The sequence below is a fragment of the Neophocaena asiaeorientalis genome, unplaced genomic scaffold, assembly GCF_003031525.2.
Source record: "Neophocaena asiaeorientalis asiaeorientalis breed wild unplaced genomic scaffold, Neophocaena_asiaeorientalis_V1.1 scaffold671, whole genome shotgun sequence".
NCBI classification, from domain to species: Eukaryota; Metazoa; Chordata; class Mammalia; order Artiodactyla; family Phocoenidae; genus Neophocaena; species Neophocaena asiaeorientalis.
In genome coordinates, this window is record NW_020175533.1 from 2,837,180 (window position 1) to 2,851,874 (window position 14,695).

At 45.4% G+C, this 14,695-nt stretch overlaps 3 protein-coding genes across 12 annotated transcripts in view; 2 read left to right on the forward strand and 1 right to left on the reverse strand.

Moving 5' to 3' along the window:
- The window catches only part of LOC112415986 (uncharacterized), a 64,555-nt gene that overhangs the window by 49,264 nt on the left and 596 nt on the right, over nucleotides 1-14,695 (reverse strand). The window contains exons 2-4 of one of the 10 annotated variants that reach the window (XR_003006406.1): nucleotides 10,455-10,551; nucleotides 8,282-8,383; nucleotides 6,265-6,535 (exon numbers count right to left, since the gene is read on the reverse strand). Coding sequence is in view for 1 of the 10 variants with exons in the window: in XM_024769225.1 (XP_024624993.1) it covers nucleotides 10,455-10,551; nucleotides 13,162-13,543 (479 nt within the window). In the remaining 9 variants the exon portion in view is untranslated. Of the gene's footprint in view, nucleotides 1-6,264; nucleotides 6,536-8,281; nucleotides 8,384-8,684; nucleotides 8,772-10,454; nucleotides 10,552-13,161; nucleotides 13,717-14,695 lie in introns of those variants that run through there. The other 9 variants (XR_003006409.1, XR_003006404.1, XM_024769225.1 and 6 more) reach the window with 9 other exon arrangements.
- On the forward strand, nucleotides 819-9,951 carry GLOD5 (glyoxalase domain containing 5). The gene is given in 6 exon segments (XM_024769226.1): nucleotides 819-881; nucleotides 5,043-5,180; nucleotides 8,200-8,213; nucleotides 8,215-8,316; nucleotides 8,318-8,348; nucleotides 9,615-9,951. Coding segments are annotated over 6 exon segments (477 nt in total). The 3' UTR covers nucleotides 9,744-9,951.
- GATA1 (GATA binding protein 1) overlaps nucleotides 13,812-14,695 on the forward strand; it is a 7,201-nt gene continuing 6,317 nt past the window's right edge. The window contains exon 1 of the mRNA XM_024769223.1: nucleotides 13,812-13,903. The gene's annotated coding sequence lies outside the window, so the exon portion shown is untranslated. The remainder of the gene's footprint in view (nucleotides 13,904-14,695) is intronic.

Genomic DNA, 14,695 nt, shown 5'->3' on the forward strand with positions numbered 1-14,695 from the left:
AAGGATTCAGAAACATTGCACCCTGGGACAGAGAACACTTAATAGCTTCACAATCTTGGCTTGGAAACAGACCGATTATAAGTCAGAGTGGTTATACTCTAACTTGGACTGTTCCTAACTTCATACCCTGGACACAGACTCCCAAACAGATCAAAGATCTCACATTCTGCAGACACAATCTAAATAGATCAGAGGCCTCACACCCCAGAATAAAGGTCCCCCACAAAACTTTGGGATGGGTGGTTTTTCTATGTTATTACAAAGTAATCCCTTATTATGGATTGAATGTTTGCGCCCTGCCCCCCAAATCCACGCCTTGAAGACCTAACCCCCAATGTGACGATACTAGGGGCCTTTGGGAGATAATTAGGGTTAGATGAGGTCATGAGAGTGAAGTCCTGGTGATGGCATTAGTGCTCTTATAAGAAGACACCAGAAAGTTTCTTCTTTTTCTCTGCCATGTGAGGACATGGCAAGAAGGTGGCCATCTGCAAGCCAGGAAGAGAGATGTCACCAGAACCCAACCATGCTGGCACTCTGATCTTGGACTTCTGGCCTCCAGAATGGTAAGAAAATAAATTTCTGTTGTTTTGGCCATCCTGTCTATAGTGCTACATTTTGGTGGCCTGAGCTGGCTAAGACACACCTTAAGCTTTTACTTTCGAGGCGCTGTGTTTTATGTCAGAGTCCTTATACTTGCCCCATCTACCTCGGTCACCACCAGCAGTCCCCAGTCCGTGGCCCTCCCATTCCTGCCCCTTGATCTCCAGGCACTGAGCCAAAGGGTTGTCCAGAGGCCGGGGGCAAGGAAGCCTACCATGCTGCGCCATCTGCCCTCCAGGCTGCCAGCCAGGATGTGGAGCAGGATTTCGGAGAAGCAGGTGAACAGCGTGGCCCATGGGGGTCTGGGGCACTGGTATTGGCACCAAGGCTGGGCATTCCCAGCCGGGCCTGGTAACCTGCTTCCCTTTCATGCAGGCTATCCCAGTGTGCTTTCATCCATTTTCCCGTCCTCTCTTCCTTCCTCTTTCAAAGACAAGCAGAGGGCAGCAGAGGGACACGGAAAGTCCCTGTTCTAACACATAGTCTGCCGTCAGCTCGTCTGCCAGGAGTGGGCTGCTGCTTCACTCGGCTCCTGGCTCCCTCGGGGCGGTTCCGGGGAGCCAGTTCAGCCAGGGCCATCTGGATGGGGTGGGGTGAGGCGGGGAGGGGCCAGGAAACAGCGCTGACTTCTTGCTAGAAGAATTCCAGGGGTCCCTGGCACCCTGAAGGAGACTTTGAAGAGGACTTTGTTGAAAGATAGAAGCCTTCCCTGTGGAGGAGGCAGGAGGGAATCATATTTTGGATACTCTAGTTTATATATATTTACATATATAATATACGTATATACATATACGGTTGTTGTGAGGAATAAAGTGGATTATATTTTGTGTAGTGCTTAGAACAAGGTTTGGCACACTGTAAGCTTAAGTGATTACTATGTCTTGCTGTGGAAAGGGAAAGATGCCTGCCATTCCAGTAAACAATGAATGTTGCCTGCCCTCAAGCCATCAGCCACTGTACCCGCAGCGGTGCGCCCTGGAGGAATTTAGGACAGAGAAAAACAGGATACTGGCCCTAGATAGTTAACATGCATATCTGAGAAATGATTTCAATGAGCCCAGACTCTTGCATCTTCTCATACATAAAGCACTAAAATCATTAACTTGGAATGTCTGCTTTTTGTGATTAGCAGTAATCTTTTGATGTTTGACTACATGGTTGTTTTGGGGGGTTTTTTCAGCAAAAACTCTTATATATCCAGGCTCCTCCCTTACCTCTTTGGGGCAGTTCCTGAGAGCTATCTGCGAGGCTGTCTCCTGGGCTACAGTCCTCAGTCCTCAGTAAGGTCCTGAGATAAAGCATAACTCGCAACTTTTAGGCTGTGCATTTTTCTTCAGTCATCTTTTTCAAAACCAGCCTCCCTAACCTCGCCTTGAAAACCTTGCATGATCTGGCCCTGCCTTCCCCTTCTCCTCCTGTCTCACTCTTGGATTCTAAGCCACATGGGCCTTCTTCCAGTTCCTTAAGAGAGCCAGCTTTGCTTACCCTTGAACTTGCAAGGATGGAGCTCTGCATCTGCAAAGCAGAATCTGGGGAGTGAATGTGAGCTAGCAGGGCATTGAATAATGGGAGGAGTAGGTTGAGCTGATTTCCAAAAACTGATCAAAGTTGGGGGATGTGGCTAAAGCAGTGCTTAGGGGAAATCTGTAGCTCTAAATGCCTATAGATCAGAAAAGTTGAAAATCAAGTACCTAAGATTTCATATCAGGAGTCTGGAAAAGTAACAGCAAATTGAACCTGAGAAAGTGGAAGGAAGGAAATTATAAAGATAAGAGCAGAAACTGGTAAATTGGAAAACAAACATACAACAGAGAAAATCAATAAAGTCAAAAATTGGTTCCTTGAACAGATTAATAACCTATAAGTAATTTCTGTTTTTTCCTCTTAATAAATTAAGAGAAAAAGTATAGACTACCAATATCAGGACTGAAAAGGGAGTGCTATTACGAATCCTACAGACATTAAAAGGTTAATAAGACTTTTTTAAACATATGACTTTATTTTCAATGAAGCCCAAACATCAGTCATTTTCTCATTCTACTGCTTCTGTGTTCATATGGATCCTCTATATCCATGAGGACAGCAGAACTCAGGAATTTTGCTAATGCCTCCTTCACTCATGAAAATAGAAAAGCACAGTACTTTTTTAAAGCTGGGGCTCAAGTGAAATCAATTGTTTAAAATGTAATGGTTTGAAATGGAATTGAACACAGTAGAATAGAACAGGATAAAATAGCATAGGGTGGAATGGTATAGCATGGTGGAATGGAATAGAATAGAATAGAAAGAATAGAATAGAATAGAAGTCAGATTTGTGCCAGGCACTGGGCCTAATTATTGTAGTAGATATTCATTAACTGAACAAATATTATTGAACATCTGCTAGTTGTTTGGGATTCAGTGGGGAACAAAACAGAAATCTCTGCTCTTACGAAGCTGATATTCTAATCAGGGAGACAGATATTAGCATGCGCAAAAGGCTTTGAGGCCCACACTGGTCAGAATGGCCATCATCAAAAAATCCACAAACAATAAATGACGGAGAGGATGTGGAGAAAAGGGAACCCTCCTACACTGTTGGTGGGAATGTAAATTGGTACAGCTACTATGGAGAACAGTATGAAGGTTCCTTAAAAAACTAAAGATAGAGCTACCATATGACCTAGCAATCCCACTCTTGGACATATTCCTGGAGAAAACCATAATTCAAAAAGATACATTCACCCCAATGTTCATTGCAGCACTATTTACAACAGCCAGGACACGGAAGCAACCTAAATGTCCATCAACAGATGAATGGATAAAGAAGTGTGGTACAGGTATACAATGGAATATTACTCAGCCATAAAATGGAACGAAATTGTGCCATTTGCAGAGACATGGATGAACCTAGAGACTGTTATACAGAGTGAAGTAAGTCACAAAGAGAAAAACAAATATCATATAATATTGTTTATATGTGGGGTCTAGGAAAATGGTACAGATGAACTTACTTGCAAAGCAGAAATAGAGACACAGATGTGGAGAACAAGCGTATGGATACCAAGGGGGAAAGGGAGGGTGGAATGAACTGGGAGATTGGGATTGACATATATACACTACTATGTATAAAATAGATAACTAATGGGAACCTACTGTATAGCACAGGGAACTCTATTCAGTGCTCTGTGGTGACCTAAATGGGAAGGAAATCCAAAAAAGAAGGGATATATGTGTACATATAGCTGATTAACTTTGCTGTACAGCAGAAACTAACACAACATTGTAAAGCAACTATACTCCAATAAAAATAGGGCCTGAGGGCTAAAGGTACAAGGATGGCCTTTATGAGGAACAGGCAAAAGGACAATGTGGCTTGGAGTTCAAGAGCAATGGATGAGGCCGTAGAGATTGGGGATCATGGTAGAGAGTCTGGAATTTTAACAAGATGACCATGACATCATCATCATCATTGTTAACTCTTACAGCACTTGCTATGTCAGGCATTGTCCTAAGCACCCCCCCTTTTTTTTGGTCACCCCCCCTCACACACACACACACCCACCAGCCTGTGGGATCTTAGTTCCCCGACCAGGGATCGAACCTGGGTCCCTGGCAGTGAGAGCGCTGAATCCTAACCACTGGACCACCAGGGAATTCCCCCCAACTCGTTTTTTTAAAATTGTTCACAGCAGTCCTATAAAACACATATAAAATCATGCCCACTTTCCAGAAGGGGAAACCAAGGCACAGAGAGTAAAATGTCAGTCTGGCTCCAGAATCTGTTATTTTAACCACTATACTCTGCAACTTATAGTGCACAGGCATCTTATAATCCTGTAGCAGATGAAATGTAAATATACAAATTACTAAGAATGCGAATCAAGAGAAAGATCTGATGGGAGGTGTGCTGAAGGCAGGAAGTGAGGGGTGGGGCGGTGTGCCCTCCCACTGGGTGTCAAGGTTGATCTGTAGGCACACATGCCCGGAAACATTTATTGCATCTGAGATGCTCCCTTCTTGTCCTGTCCTCTGTTATCGTAACTGTAGAGTGAGAAAGGAGGGGACTGGGTTAAATTGGCCAATAAAGGGCTTGTACTCATGGGGTTGGGCCTCCTCTGTGTCTTATCATTTCTTACAAAAGAGATTAATTCCAGCTCAGGGAAAACAAGGGAGAGTTTGGTTTTGGTCTCCACTCCCCTATCTTCACCTCTATCCCTCTGGAAGGAGAAAAAGAACAAGAAAACAGTGGAGAGTGGTCATGGCAGACACATGGACTCTTATGAATCTACACATGAGCAATAAGTACTGAAGATTCCTCCCAGGACTTTCCCCTTGAAACGGGGGTAGAAGGAAGTATAGTCACCGAGGAGGTGAGAGGAGGTGGGGAGAAGGAAACACAGGAAACATGGGTGTGACTAGTGGCAGTGTGGTCTCTTCTCTTTTTTCTCTTTTTTTAGTCATGGAGGGACAACAGTCAGACCCCTTCCCTGTGTCTTATCCACAAACTTGACCACATTGTGATGACAGTAAAGAGCATCAAAGACACCTCTATGTTTTATTCTAAGAACCTGGGCATGGAGGGCATGACTTTCAAGGTAATCACTTCCCCAAATGCCAAATTGCAGGTGGAGTAAAACTTGATTATACTATTTAAAAAAGTAACTTAAAACTCCAAAGCGCACACACACACACACACACACACACACACACACACACACACACGAGAATCTGTGAGAAAAATTTAAAGGATCAATGGAGGAGATTCCAAACTCTGAATAGTAGGACTTCCAGAGAGAGAATGGAGAAAAAAGGAAGGGAAGAAATTACCATAGAATAATGCAAGAAAACTTTCCAGTCTTTATATGGAAAGGGTTAACTGAGTATCTGGCACACTGACACCTAGATATGTTCCTATGAAATTACAGAACATCAAAATAAAAACAAATCTCCTAGAAGCTTTCAGAGAGGTTAAAAAGAAAAGTAGTTCAACTACAGAGGAAAAGGAAATATGCAGATTTCAGATTTCCCAAGAGTCAGAGACCAGAAGACAATTGAAGAACAACTTCAAGATTCTGAGGGAAAACATTTCAACCTAGAATTCTATGACCAAGCTATTAATCAAGGTGAGTATAGAATGAAACATTCTTAGACATAAAAAGATGCAGAAACTTTGTCTACTTGCTTTGAAAATTACTTGAGAATATGCTATATCAAAATGAGTGCTTAATCCAGGAAAAAGAAAGACATAAAAGTCAGGACACCGTGGATCCCAAGAGGAAGATCCAGAAAGATACCTAGAAAACAATCAGTCCAGTTTGGATCAGAAGGAAAGGTCTCAAGAAAAAGAGCTTCAAGGTAAAAAGGAGGTTTCCAGAGATTGACTACAATCCTTGAGAATTTGGAACTTCAAAAGTGGGAGATGAAAAAAAAAAAAAAAAAAGTGGGAGATGCACAGACACTGAATGTGTCTTAAACTGAAGGGGCCCATGGAATGGCAAACAGGGTAAAAAATGTAAAACTAACACAGAATGCTATGCATAAAAATAGAATTATGCAGTATCAGACTGGATATATACATAGCAAGACAGACAGCTCTTAAAAGATCATGCTGAATGAAAAACGAAGAAGCCAAATCAGGTCTATAGCATGGTACCATTTATAACATACACACATAAAAAAATACACTTTTTACAATAACTTATGAAAAACCAAAGGATGAACATCAAACACATTAAAATCATTGCCCAGGGTGGGGACAGGAATGAAGAATGGAGATAAAAAGATTAAACATACAAATAAAACTAGAGAAGGGTCTTGCGTGGCCCAACAATGATAGTGAGGCATATGAAGCCTCAACCCCCGTTATTTGGACACACTTGAGTGAAATTTCAGTACATCTAGGATCAAGAAAAGTCCTAAGAGCTGCAGTAGTGGAGGGTGGGTGCATCATCTATAAAAAGAATGAAAAACAGATTAACATCAGACTTCTTATCAGCAATACCAGATTCAGGAAGACAACGAAGCCACATATTTAAAAGGCTGTGAGGGGACTTCCCTGGTGGTCCAGCAGTTAAGACTCTGCACTCCCAATGCAGAGGGCCTGGGTTTGATCCCTGGTCAGGGAACTAGATCTAACATGCATGCCGCAACTAAGAGCCTGCATGCCACAACTGAAAAAAAAAGATCCTGCATGCTGCAGCTAAGACCTGGCACAGCCAAATAAATAAATATTTTTTTAAAAAATAAAAAAATAGGGACTTCCCTGGTGGCGCAGTGGTTAAGAATCCATCTGCCAATGAAGGCAACATGGGTTCGATCCCTGGTCCAGGAAGATCCCACGTGCCGCGGAGCAACTAAGCCCGTGCACCACAACTACTGAGCTTGCGCTCTAGAGCCCGTGAGCCACAACTACTGAGCCCGAGTGCTGCAACTACTGAAGCCTGCGTGCTGCAACTACTGCGCGTGCCTAGAGCCTGCGCACTGCATAGAAGAGTAGACCCCACTCACCACAACTAGAGAAAGCCCCAACACAGCAATGAAGACCCAAAATAAATAAATAAAATACATTTATTTTAAAAAGTAAAATATTAAAATTTTTAAAATAAAAGGCTGCAGGAAAATAACCTATAACCTCAAATTCTATACTCAGCCGAACTATCATTCAAGTGAAATAAAGTTATTTTCTGATAGAATGGATGTAGTATCCATCATGGTGAGATGAAAGGGACATAAAATGATTTTTTTTTAAATGGCAGAAGTTAAGAGGCACAGGAGAGGGAGGCAGGATGAAGAGGATAGTCGGGCCAATGAGATACTATGTTCGTCCATCAAAACATAAAGACGAAAGTGGGTTATTTTAAAATTGTAAAGGAACCAAAAGAGGAGCTAAAACCGATGACAGAATTTCGTTGGGAGGGGTAGTAATGTGGATGAGCTAAATTCTCATTTATCTTAACAGGGAAAGGATAGAAAATGTCTGAAGTTGCTAAATCAAGACATAGTGGCACATCAGTTAGGGATTGTTTGGAGGCATGTGGGAGAAAATTTAACTACCAGCGGGTTAAATAAAATAGAGTTTTCTTTTTCTCTCATTCAACAATCAGTCCAGAGGTAGGCAGGAAGGGCTCAGGCAGTGGCTGGAAGGAGGAAGTGAGTGGGCAAAAAGTATCAGCTTAGTGGGGTGGGGAGGTTCCCAGATGCACTGCTCACAGCCTCTGCGGACATCTCATCGTCTCGTCTTACATGGTCACCCAGCAAGGAATGCTGGGAAATGCAGGTTTTAAAGCTGGGTGTACAATAAACCCCACTGAAACTTGGGTTGTGTTTAAAAGAAAAGGGGAGAAATGTATATTAAGTAGACAGATTGCAGTCTCTGCCATGGGTAGTATAAACATATTATTTGGAGGTATGGAAATAATTTCCAGAAGAAACATATACACACGTTGAAAGCAGTTTGCCTCTAGGGAATGAGACAAGCGTGGGGCAACGGGCTGCTGCTTTTCATCAAAAACCTTGTTCTACTTTTTATTTTTTAACCTTGTTGGGGTAGGTAGGGGGCTTTGCCTCACACTCATCTTGGAGGTTTAGTTCCAGGTTGTCTTCTCCCCCAAATAGGGAGACCGGAAAGCATTGTTTGGGAGACCAGAAATTTAACCTCCATGAGGTGGGAAAGGAATTTGAACCCAAAGCCGCTCACCCAGTCCCTGGCTCCCTGGATATATGCTTGATCACAGCCTTTGAAGGAAATGGTCCAGCACCTCGCGGTGAGTCAGACTTCCATCCTCTTTTGAGAAAGCTGCTGCAGATGCAGTGAAAACAGAAGCATGACTCAAACTTCAGACATAACAGGTTTCATCACATCCAGATAAGATCTATGCACAATTGTTTATTCACTATTTTTATTGACATCATTTTTCCCTGTAAGCAAATGTATTTTTTTTAATAAACTTATTTTATTTATTTTTGGCTGTGTTGGGTCTTCGTTGCAGCACGCGGGCTTCTCATTGTGGTGGCTTCTCTTGTTGCAGAGCACGAGCTCTAGGCATGCAGGCTTCAGTAGTTGCAGCACGCGGGCTCAGTAGTTGTGGCTCACGGGCTCAGTAGTTGTGGAGCACAGGCTTAGGAGGATCTTCCCAGACCAGAGATCGAACCCATGTCCCCTGCATTGGCAGGCGGATTCTCAACCACTGCGACACCAGGGAAGCCCACAAATGTATTTTAAAAGAAAACTTTACATCACCCTTGTGAAAAAAAATTATACCTAAACTCTATTTATATAAATACATTTATGTAAAAAGAAAATGTTCAACCAAGTAAATGAAAACCCATTATATCTTGGCATAAAGGGGAGGTAACTGTAAAAACAAACAGCTATAAAAGCATCACAATGCCATTAGATTATAGCCACTTCCATTGCCCCACTCTCTGGGCCTGACAAATTTAGATTTGGCAAGTAGTTAAGGACTTCGCATCCACCGGAGACTTTCTTCTTTGTATAATCAGAGGACTGAAAGAGGATTGAAGAGGGAATAATTTCTGACTCACTGTTATTTAATTTAGTGTCCTTGTAATACTTAAAATGATTTCATTTGAAGGGGTCATTTGTTCTCCTTTTGGGGACCACAGATTGAGGTATTAAATACACTTCATGCAAATTGACCTGGACTGCTTTGAAAAATATCAGTGAAAAAGTCTGGTTTGGAAGGAAAGTGGGTAAAGCATCGGGATTGAGGGTATGGACTTTGGCCCAGACTTGCCTGGGTTTGAATTCTGACTCTGCCACTTACTAGATAACACTAGGTACATTATCATCCCCATTGGACAGATGAGGAAACTGAGGTACACGGCAGTTAGGTACTCTTCTTGAGGTCATAAAGCTAGTAAGTAGCTGGAGCAGGGTGAGGGAGGGGAGAATGGTAGGAGATGAAGTGAGAAAGATAGAGGGGTCTTCTAGACCACTGTAAAGAATGAAATTTTGGTCCCACACATGGACTGTGATGAATGACTTTTGTTCTCTCCTCCCATTTCAGGCTTGTGATGTCCCCATTGAGGAGGGTCCAGTCCCCAGAATGGGGGAAAAAGGGGGCAAAAGTATGTCCATCTACTTCCAAGACCCTGACAGAAACCTCACTGAGGTGTCCAACTACATCTCCTTGTGATGGAGGCTAGCTCCCCGCCATCTTGTCCCCTGCTATGTCGCCCTTTCCCTTCCTTCCTGCAAACCCTCGCCCAGGCCCAGAAACCTCTAAGAACTGAGGACTTAGGCACTTCACACATCCTGCTGGAAGATCTGAGGCAGGTTTGGGACCAACATGTCTGAGTGTCCTCCATCCAAGCTGCCCCAATAAATTAATAACTTTCAATTAATATGAGCTCTTCATTAATTACTGTTTCAGCTTTATGTATGGGTGTTTGTCCAGGACGTGAGGTCTCTGAGCTGTTTGGGGGTCAGTGGCCAGGGTATGACATCACTGAGGACCAAATTTAGGGTCATCGCCTTCGGATTCAAGGCCCCTGACAGATTTCTCCTTGTCAGTGAGCCCATCCTTTTTCACCCTTTTTGATTCACCTCACTCCTTCCAAGTGCTGCCTGCTGTTTCCTCCACCACATTGGCTTGACTGAACCCCAAGATCTCTGTGATTCCCATGGGGCCTTCACAGCCCAGATGATACTACCTCGTCCTGGAGCGCCTTAGCTGGTCTCATCCCCGGGGAATGTGGCACTTTCTGCCTTTGGATCTGGTACATTCAGACTCATCTCAACTGAGGCTCAGCTCTTGACAGAGTAGACAGATGGGACAAGAACAAATTTCCTCTGTTTCTGTCCCCTTCCCCCACCATTTACTCAGTCAACCAACCAATAAACATACATTGAGCACCTACTGCATGCTTGGCCCTGTTCCAGGCATTGGAGACACAGTGTTGAACAGAAGAGATAAGCACATCTATGTTTGTGGAGCTGCCATTCTAGTGGGAGAGACAGAAAAGAAATAATATTAAGTAAGGAAAATATCAAGGGTGTTAGAGGATTAAGTGCTTTGGAGAAAAAGAAAATATGGAAAAGTGGTGACACAGATAAAAATCACTGGGGCAGTTTCCAATGTGTAATGGGATGGTCAGGGGAAACCTCACTAAGGAGACATTTGAGCACAGACCTGAAGACATGAGGGAGGGAGCCGCACTAATAGCTGGAGGAAGAGCATACCAGGCAGAGAGTACAGCCAGTACAAAGGCCCTGAGGCATGAAGGGGCCATGGCTAGTATGTGTGAGGAACAGCGAGGAGGAGGCCTTGCAGCGGAGCAGTGAGTGAGGGGGAGCGGCAGGAGGTGAGGTGGGAGAAGTGGAGGCACAGATCACGTGGGGCCTCACGGGCCATGGAGAGGACTCTGGCTTTTACTCTGGATGACAGGGGAGCCGCAGGAGGGTCTTGAGCAGAGGAGGGCCATGATCTGACTTAGGATTTAACAGGCTTCCTCTGGCTGCTGTGAGGAAAATAGACTGCAGGGTTGAAAGGGGGGGCAGCTTTCCCTACCTCATCCCAACATTGCAACCACTATTTCTAGTAATAGTAACAATGAGGAGAGTTACCACTACAGAGCTCACCATTTATGGCGTGCAGGCAGGCCCTGTGTTGAGTGGCCTTTCAACAACATTTGAGGTGGATTTCTATGATTATACCCATTTTCCAGGCAAAGAAACTAAGGCTCAGAGGGTGGCCTCCCCAGGAATCATGCAGCAAATCAGTCAGAGCTGAGACAAGAACCCAGGGCCTTAGACGAACATCATTTCTCTGCACCTACTCCCAGTCTAGAAGATGGGGGCAATTATATGCACTTATACCACAAGGACCTGGTGAGAATAGGATAAAATTATGCATGAAGAACATTTAGCACAGTGTCTGGGGTGGCAGGGCAAAATAATGCTGCTGTTGTTATTATATTAATGCTAGGAAAAGTATTAGTATCAGAATTATTATTATTATTACCATTAGCGTTGTTGATAGAATTAAAATGAATATTAGTTCTAGAATTAATATTCATAAAGTACTTGTGTTAGATTACAGTTAGTATTATTATTACTGTCACAATGAGAACTAGCATTAGTGCTCATATCAATATTAGAATAGTAGTAATTAGAATTAGGACTGGTATTGGTGTCAGCATATTATTAGCATTAGTACTAGAATTAGTAGTAGTGCTGATAAAAAAGGGCCAAATACTATCCTTCGTATACAGTAGGTACTCAATGAATAAATAAGAATACTTAATATTTATTGAGATTTCAGAATCAAATGAGTTAAAATCACTTAATGGATTAAATCTCATTTAGTCACCCTAATCACCCTATGGAGTAGCCGCTATTATTACCCCATCTCTTCAGATGAGGAACTGAGGTCCAGAGGGGACAGTAACTCACCCAAGGCCACACGCCAGTCGGTGATAAGGGCAGCCTATATATGAGGGTGGACTGGCTCCAGAGTGGATGTCCTGAAACCATCACCACTTGAGTCAGAGGAGTCTTTGTCCTTGTTCTTACTGACGAGGGCTTGGCACAGACTGGGGCACAGAGCAGGAGCTCAACAAATGGCCTTGCTCTCTTTCCTCCTCAAATCTCCCATTTTGCATATGAGGACACTGAGGCCCAGAGAGGTAAGATGAGGATGGTAAACTCCCTCTGGGGTGGGCCAGTGACTGAGCAGACCCTACTGACCCAGGGCTCCATCCTTGCCCTCCGCCCTTGGTGGGTCTCAGTCTCCTCATCTACAGAATGGGTGGTCAGGGGAGCTCCCTGTCCCATGGAGTCCCAGGGCCATTGACTGGTTAGTCTTACCCACTACAGGGACCCAAGTTGGACACCTACTGCATACATGTGTGGTCAATGATTTTACATGGGGAAAGTGCCCAGAACAGGCCAGGCACAGGTCTGTGTCAGCAATGAGACACTGGTCCTTGTCACCGTTGTTACTATTTGGGGGAGGTAGGACAGGGCAACAAGGTGGGGACTGAGGCGCAGGGGCCCAGTGACTCTCTGGAGGTCCCTCTCAGCAAGTTGAGGGCAGAGCCACAGGCCACATGGGTCCACATCAATCCACACCCCCTCCCACCCCACCCTGGCACCACCTGCCCAGGGCATACCCCAGGCTGCTACCTGGGGTCTCATGGACTTCCTCTCAGACTCTCTGTTTCTGAATCTCTGTCTCTGTCCCCCTCTCTACATCATCTTTTTCTCCCTTCTCAGTTTCTCCACCTGTATCCTTGGCCTCTGTCACTTTCAGGCTTTATCTTTCCCCTTCTGTCCATCTCTACCTGCCTCCCGCTCTCTTTGCCCCTCTTTATATCTGTCCGTAACTGTCTCCGGCTCTCTCTGTGCATCTCTCACCCCTCTGTCTCTCATTCCTTTCTGTGCCCTCTGTCTCCTCCCAGCTCTAGGTCTCTTTCTCTCTGTTTATCTGCATCTCCCCATTCCCATCTCTCTGTCTCTCTGCCTCTCTCCCTTCTCTATCCCTTCAATCCTCCTTCCCTTCCCCCACCCTATCCTACTCAAGGGCCCACAGAGGAACCAGCCCCAAGTCCCACCTGTTTCCCGCCTCCAACGCCGCATGGCGGGCAAGAAGTTGAGGCCGCTGTCCCTGGGTGTCCCCCACCGAGCCCCGCCCCCCATCCCAAGACAGCCTGTTACCACCGCGGAGCCAACAGCCACACTGGCCTCCATCTGATAAGACTTATCTGCTGCCCCAGGGTAGGCCGGAGCTGGCGTAAGCCCCAAGTGGGGCGCTGAGTGAATGTGCCTCTGCCTCCCGCCAGTCCTGGCCTGGTCCCCAGGGTGGGCCTGGGTCCTGAAGATGTCCCACGGACAACTTGATTCAAATTCCCACCAAACCTCTTTGAGCCTCATTCTTGTCACCTGCAAAATGGGTACAGTCACATACCTCCTCTCCCTTTGGCCAGGAAGACACATACATAAGGGCCCAGCCCACACTTGGCTAAGCACACAGTAGGGGCTTTACAAACATTCACTGAAAAACCCAGAGAGGTCATGAAACCACATCTGCTATTTTCATTTTATCTTGGCTTCAGCCCATTTTGTTTGGCTGGACACTGAAATCCACAGAAGCCCAAGTCAAACAGGGTCCAAGAATCCATGAGGTGGGCAGGTGGGGTGGAGGAAGGCCCCCACTGCCCAAGAGGTGCCCCACCAGGAGGGGGGCCCGCCCCCTAAAAAAAAACAAAGGCCAAGGGCAGCCAGGACACCCCCTGGGATCACACTGAGCTCGCCACATCCCCAAAGCAGCTGAACCCTCCGCACCAACCAGCCCAGGTCAGTCTCAGCCCTTCAAGAGCCCCCAGCAAGGCAAAGCCTGGGCCTGCTGCCCCTTACTTCAAGGCTATTCCCCCAGCTTGCTCTAGGCTCCCCAACCCACCACTGGTCCCCAAAGTGTCTACCACCCCTGAATCCCCTGACAGCTCCTCCAGACCACCTCTGTCTTTCCAATCCCCATCTCTACCCCAAATCTACTCCCCAAACCCTACCTCTCTCTGCCCTGCCTCCCATCTACTCCTTCCAAGATATCTATGCTCCCCCGATCCCTTAACTCTGCCCACCATACCCCACCTCTGCCCCCTGAAACATGCTTTCATCCTGCCAAATCCTACCTCTGCCCCAAATCTGACTTTCACTCGCCCAAACTTGTCTCTGTCTCTGAATTCTCCACAAAGGCTCACTCTTGTCCCCCCATACCTATTTCTGCTCCCCAAGCCCTTGTCTACTCCACAACATCCTTGTCTCTGCCCCCAATCCTCTCTCTGACCCCCCAAACCTGTCTCTGGCCTGCCAAACCCTAGCTCCACACTCTTACCCCCATCTCCACCTCTCAAACCCCATATTTGTTCCCTGTGACTTCTCTCTGATCCCCTAAAACCATCTCTGCCCCAACCCTTTGTCACTCCAAACACCAAGTCTACCCCCCCAAAATCTGTTCTGTCACATGAATCCTCATGTCTGCCTTCCCTAAACCCCATCTTAGCCCCCAAATATTTTTGTGTCCCCCCCAGGTGTCCTCTCTGGCCCCAACTCTTTCTGTACTCCAATTTTATCTCTGTTCTCAAACTC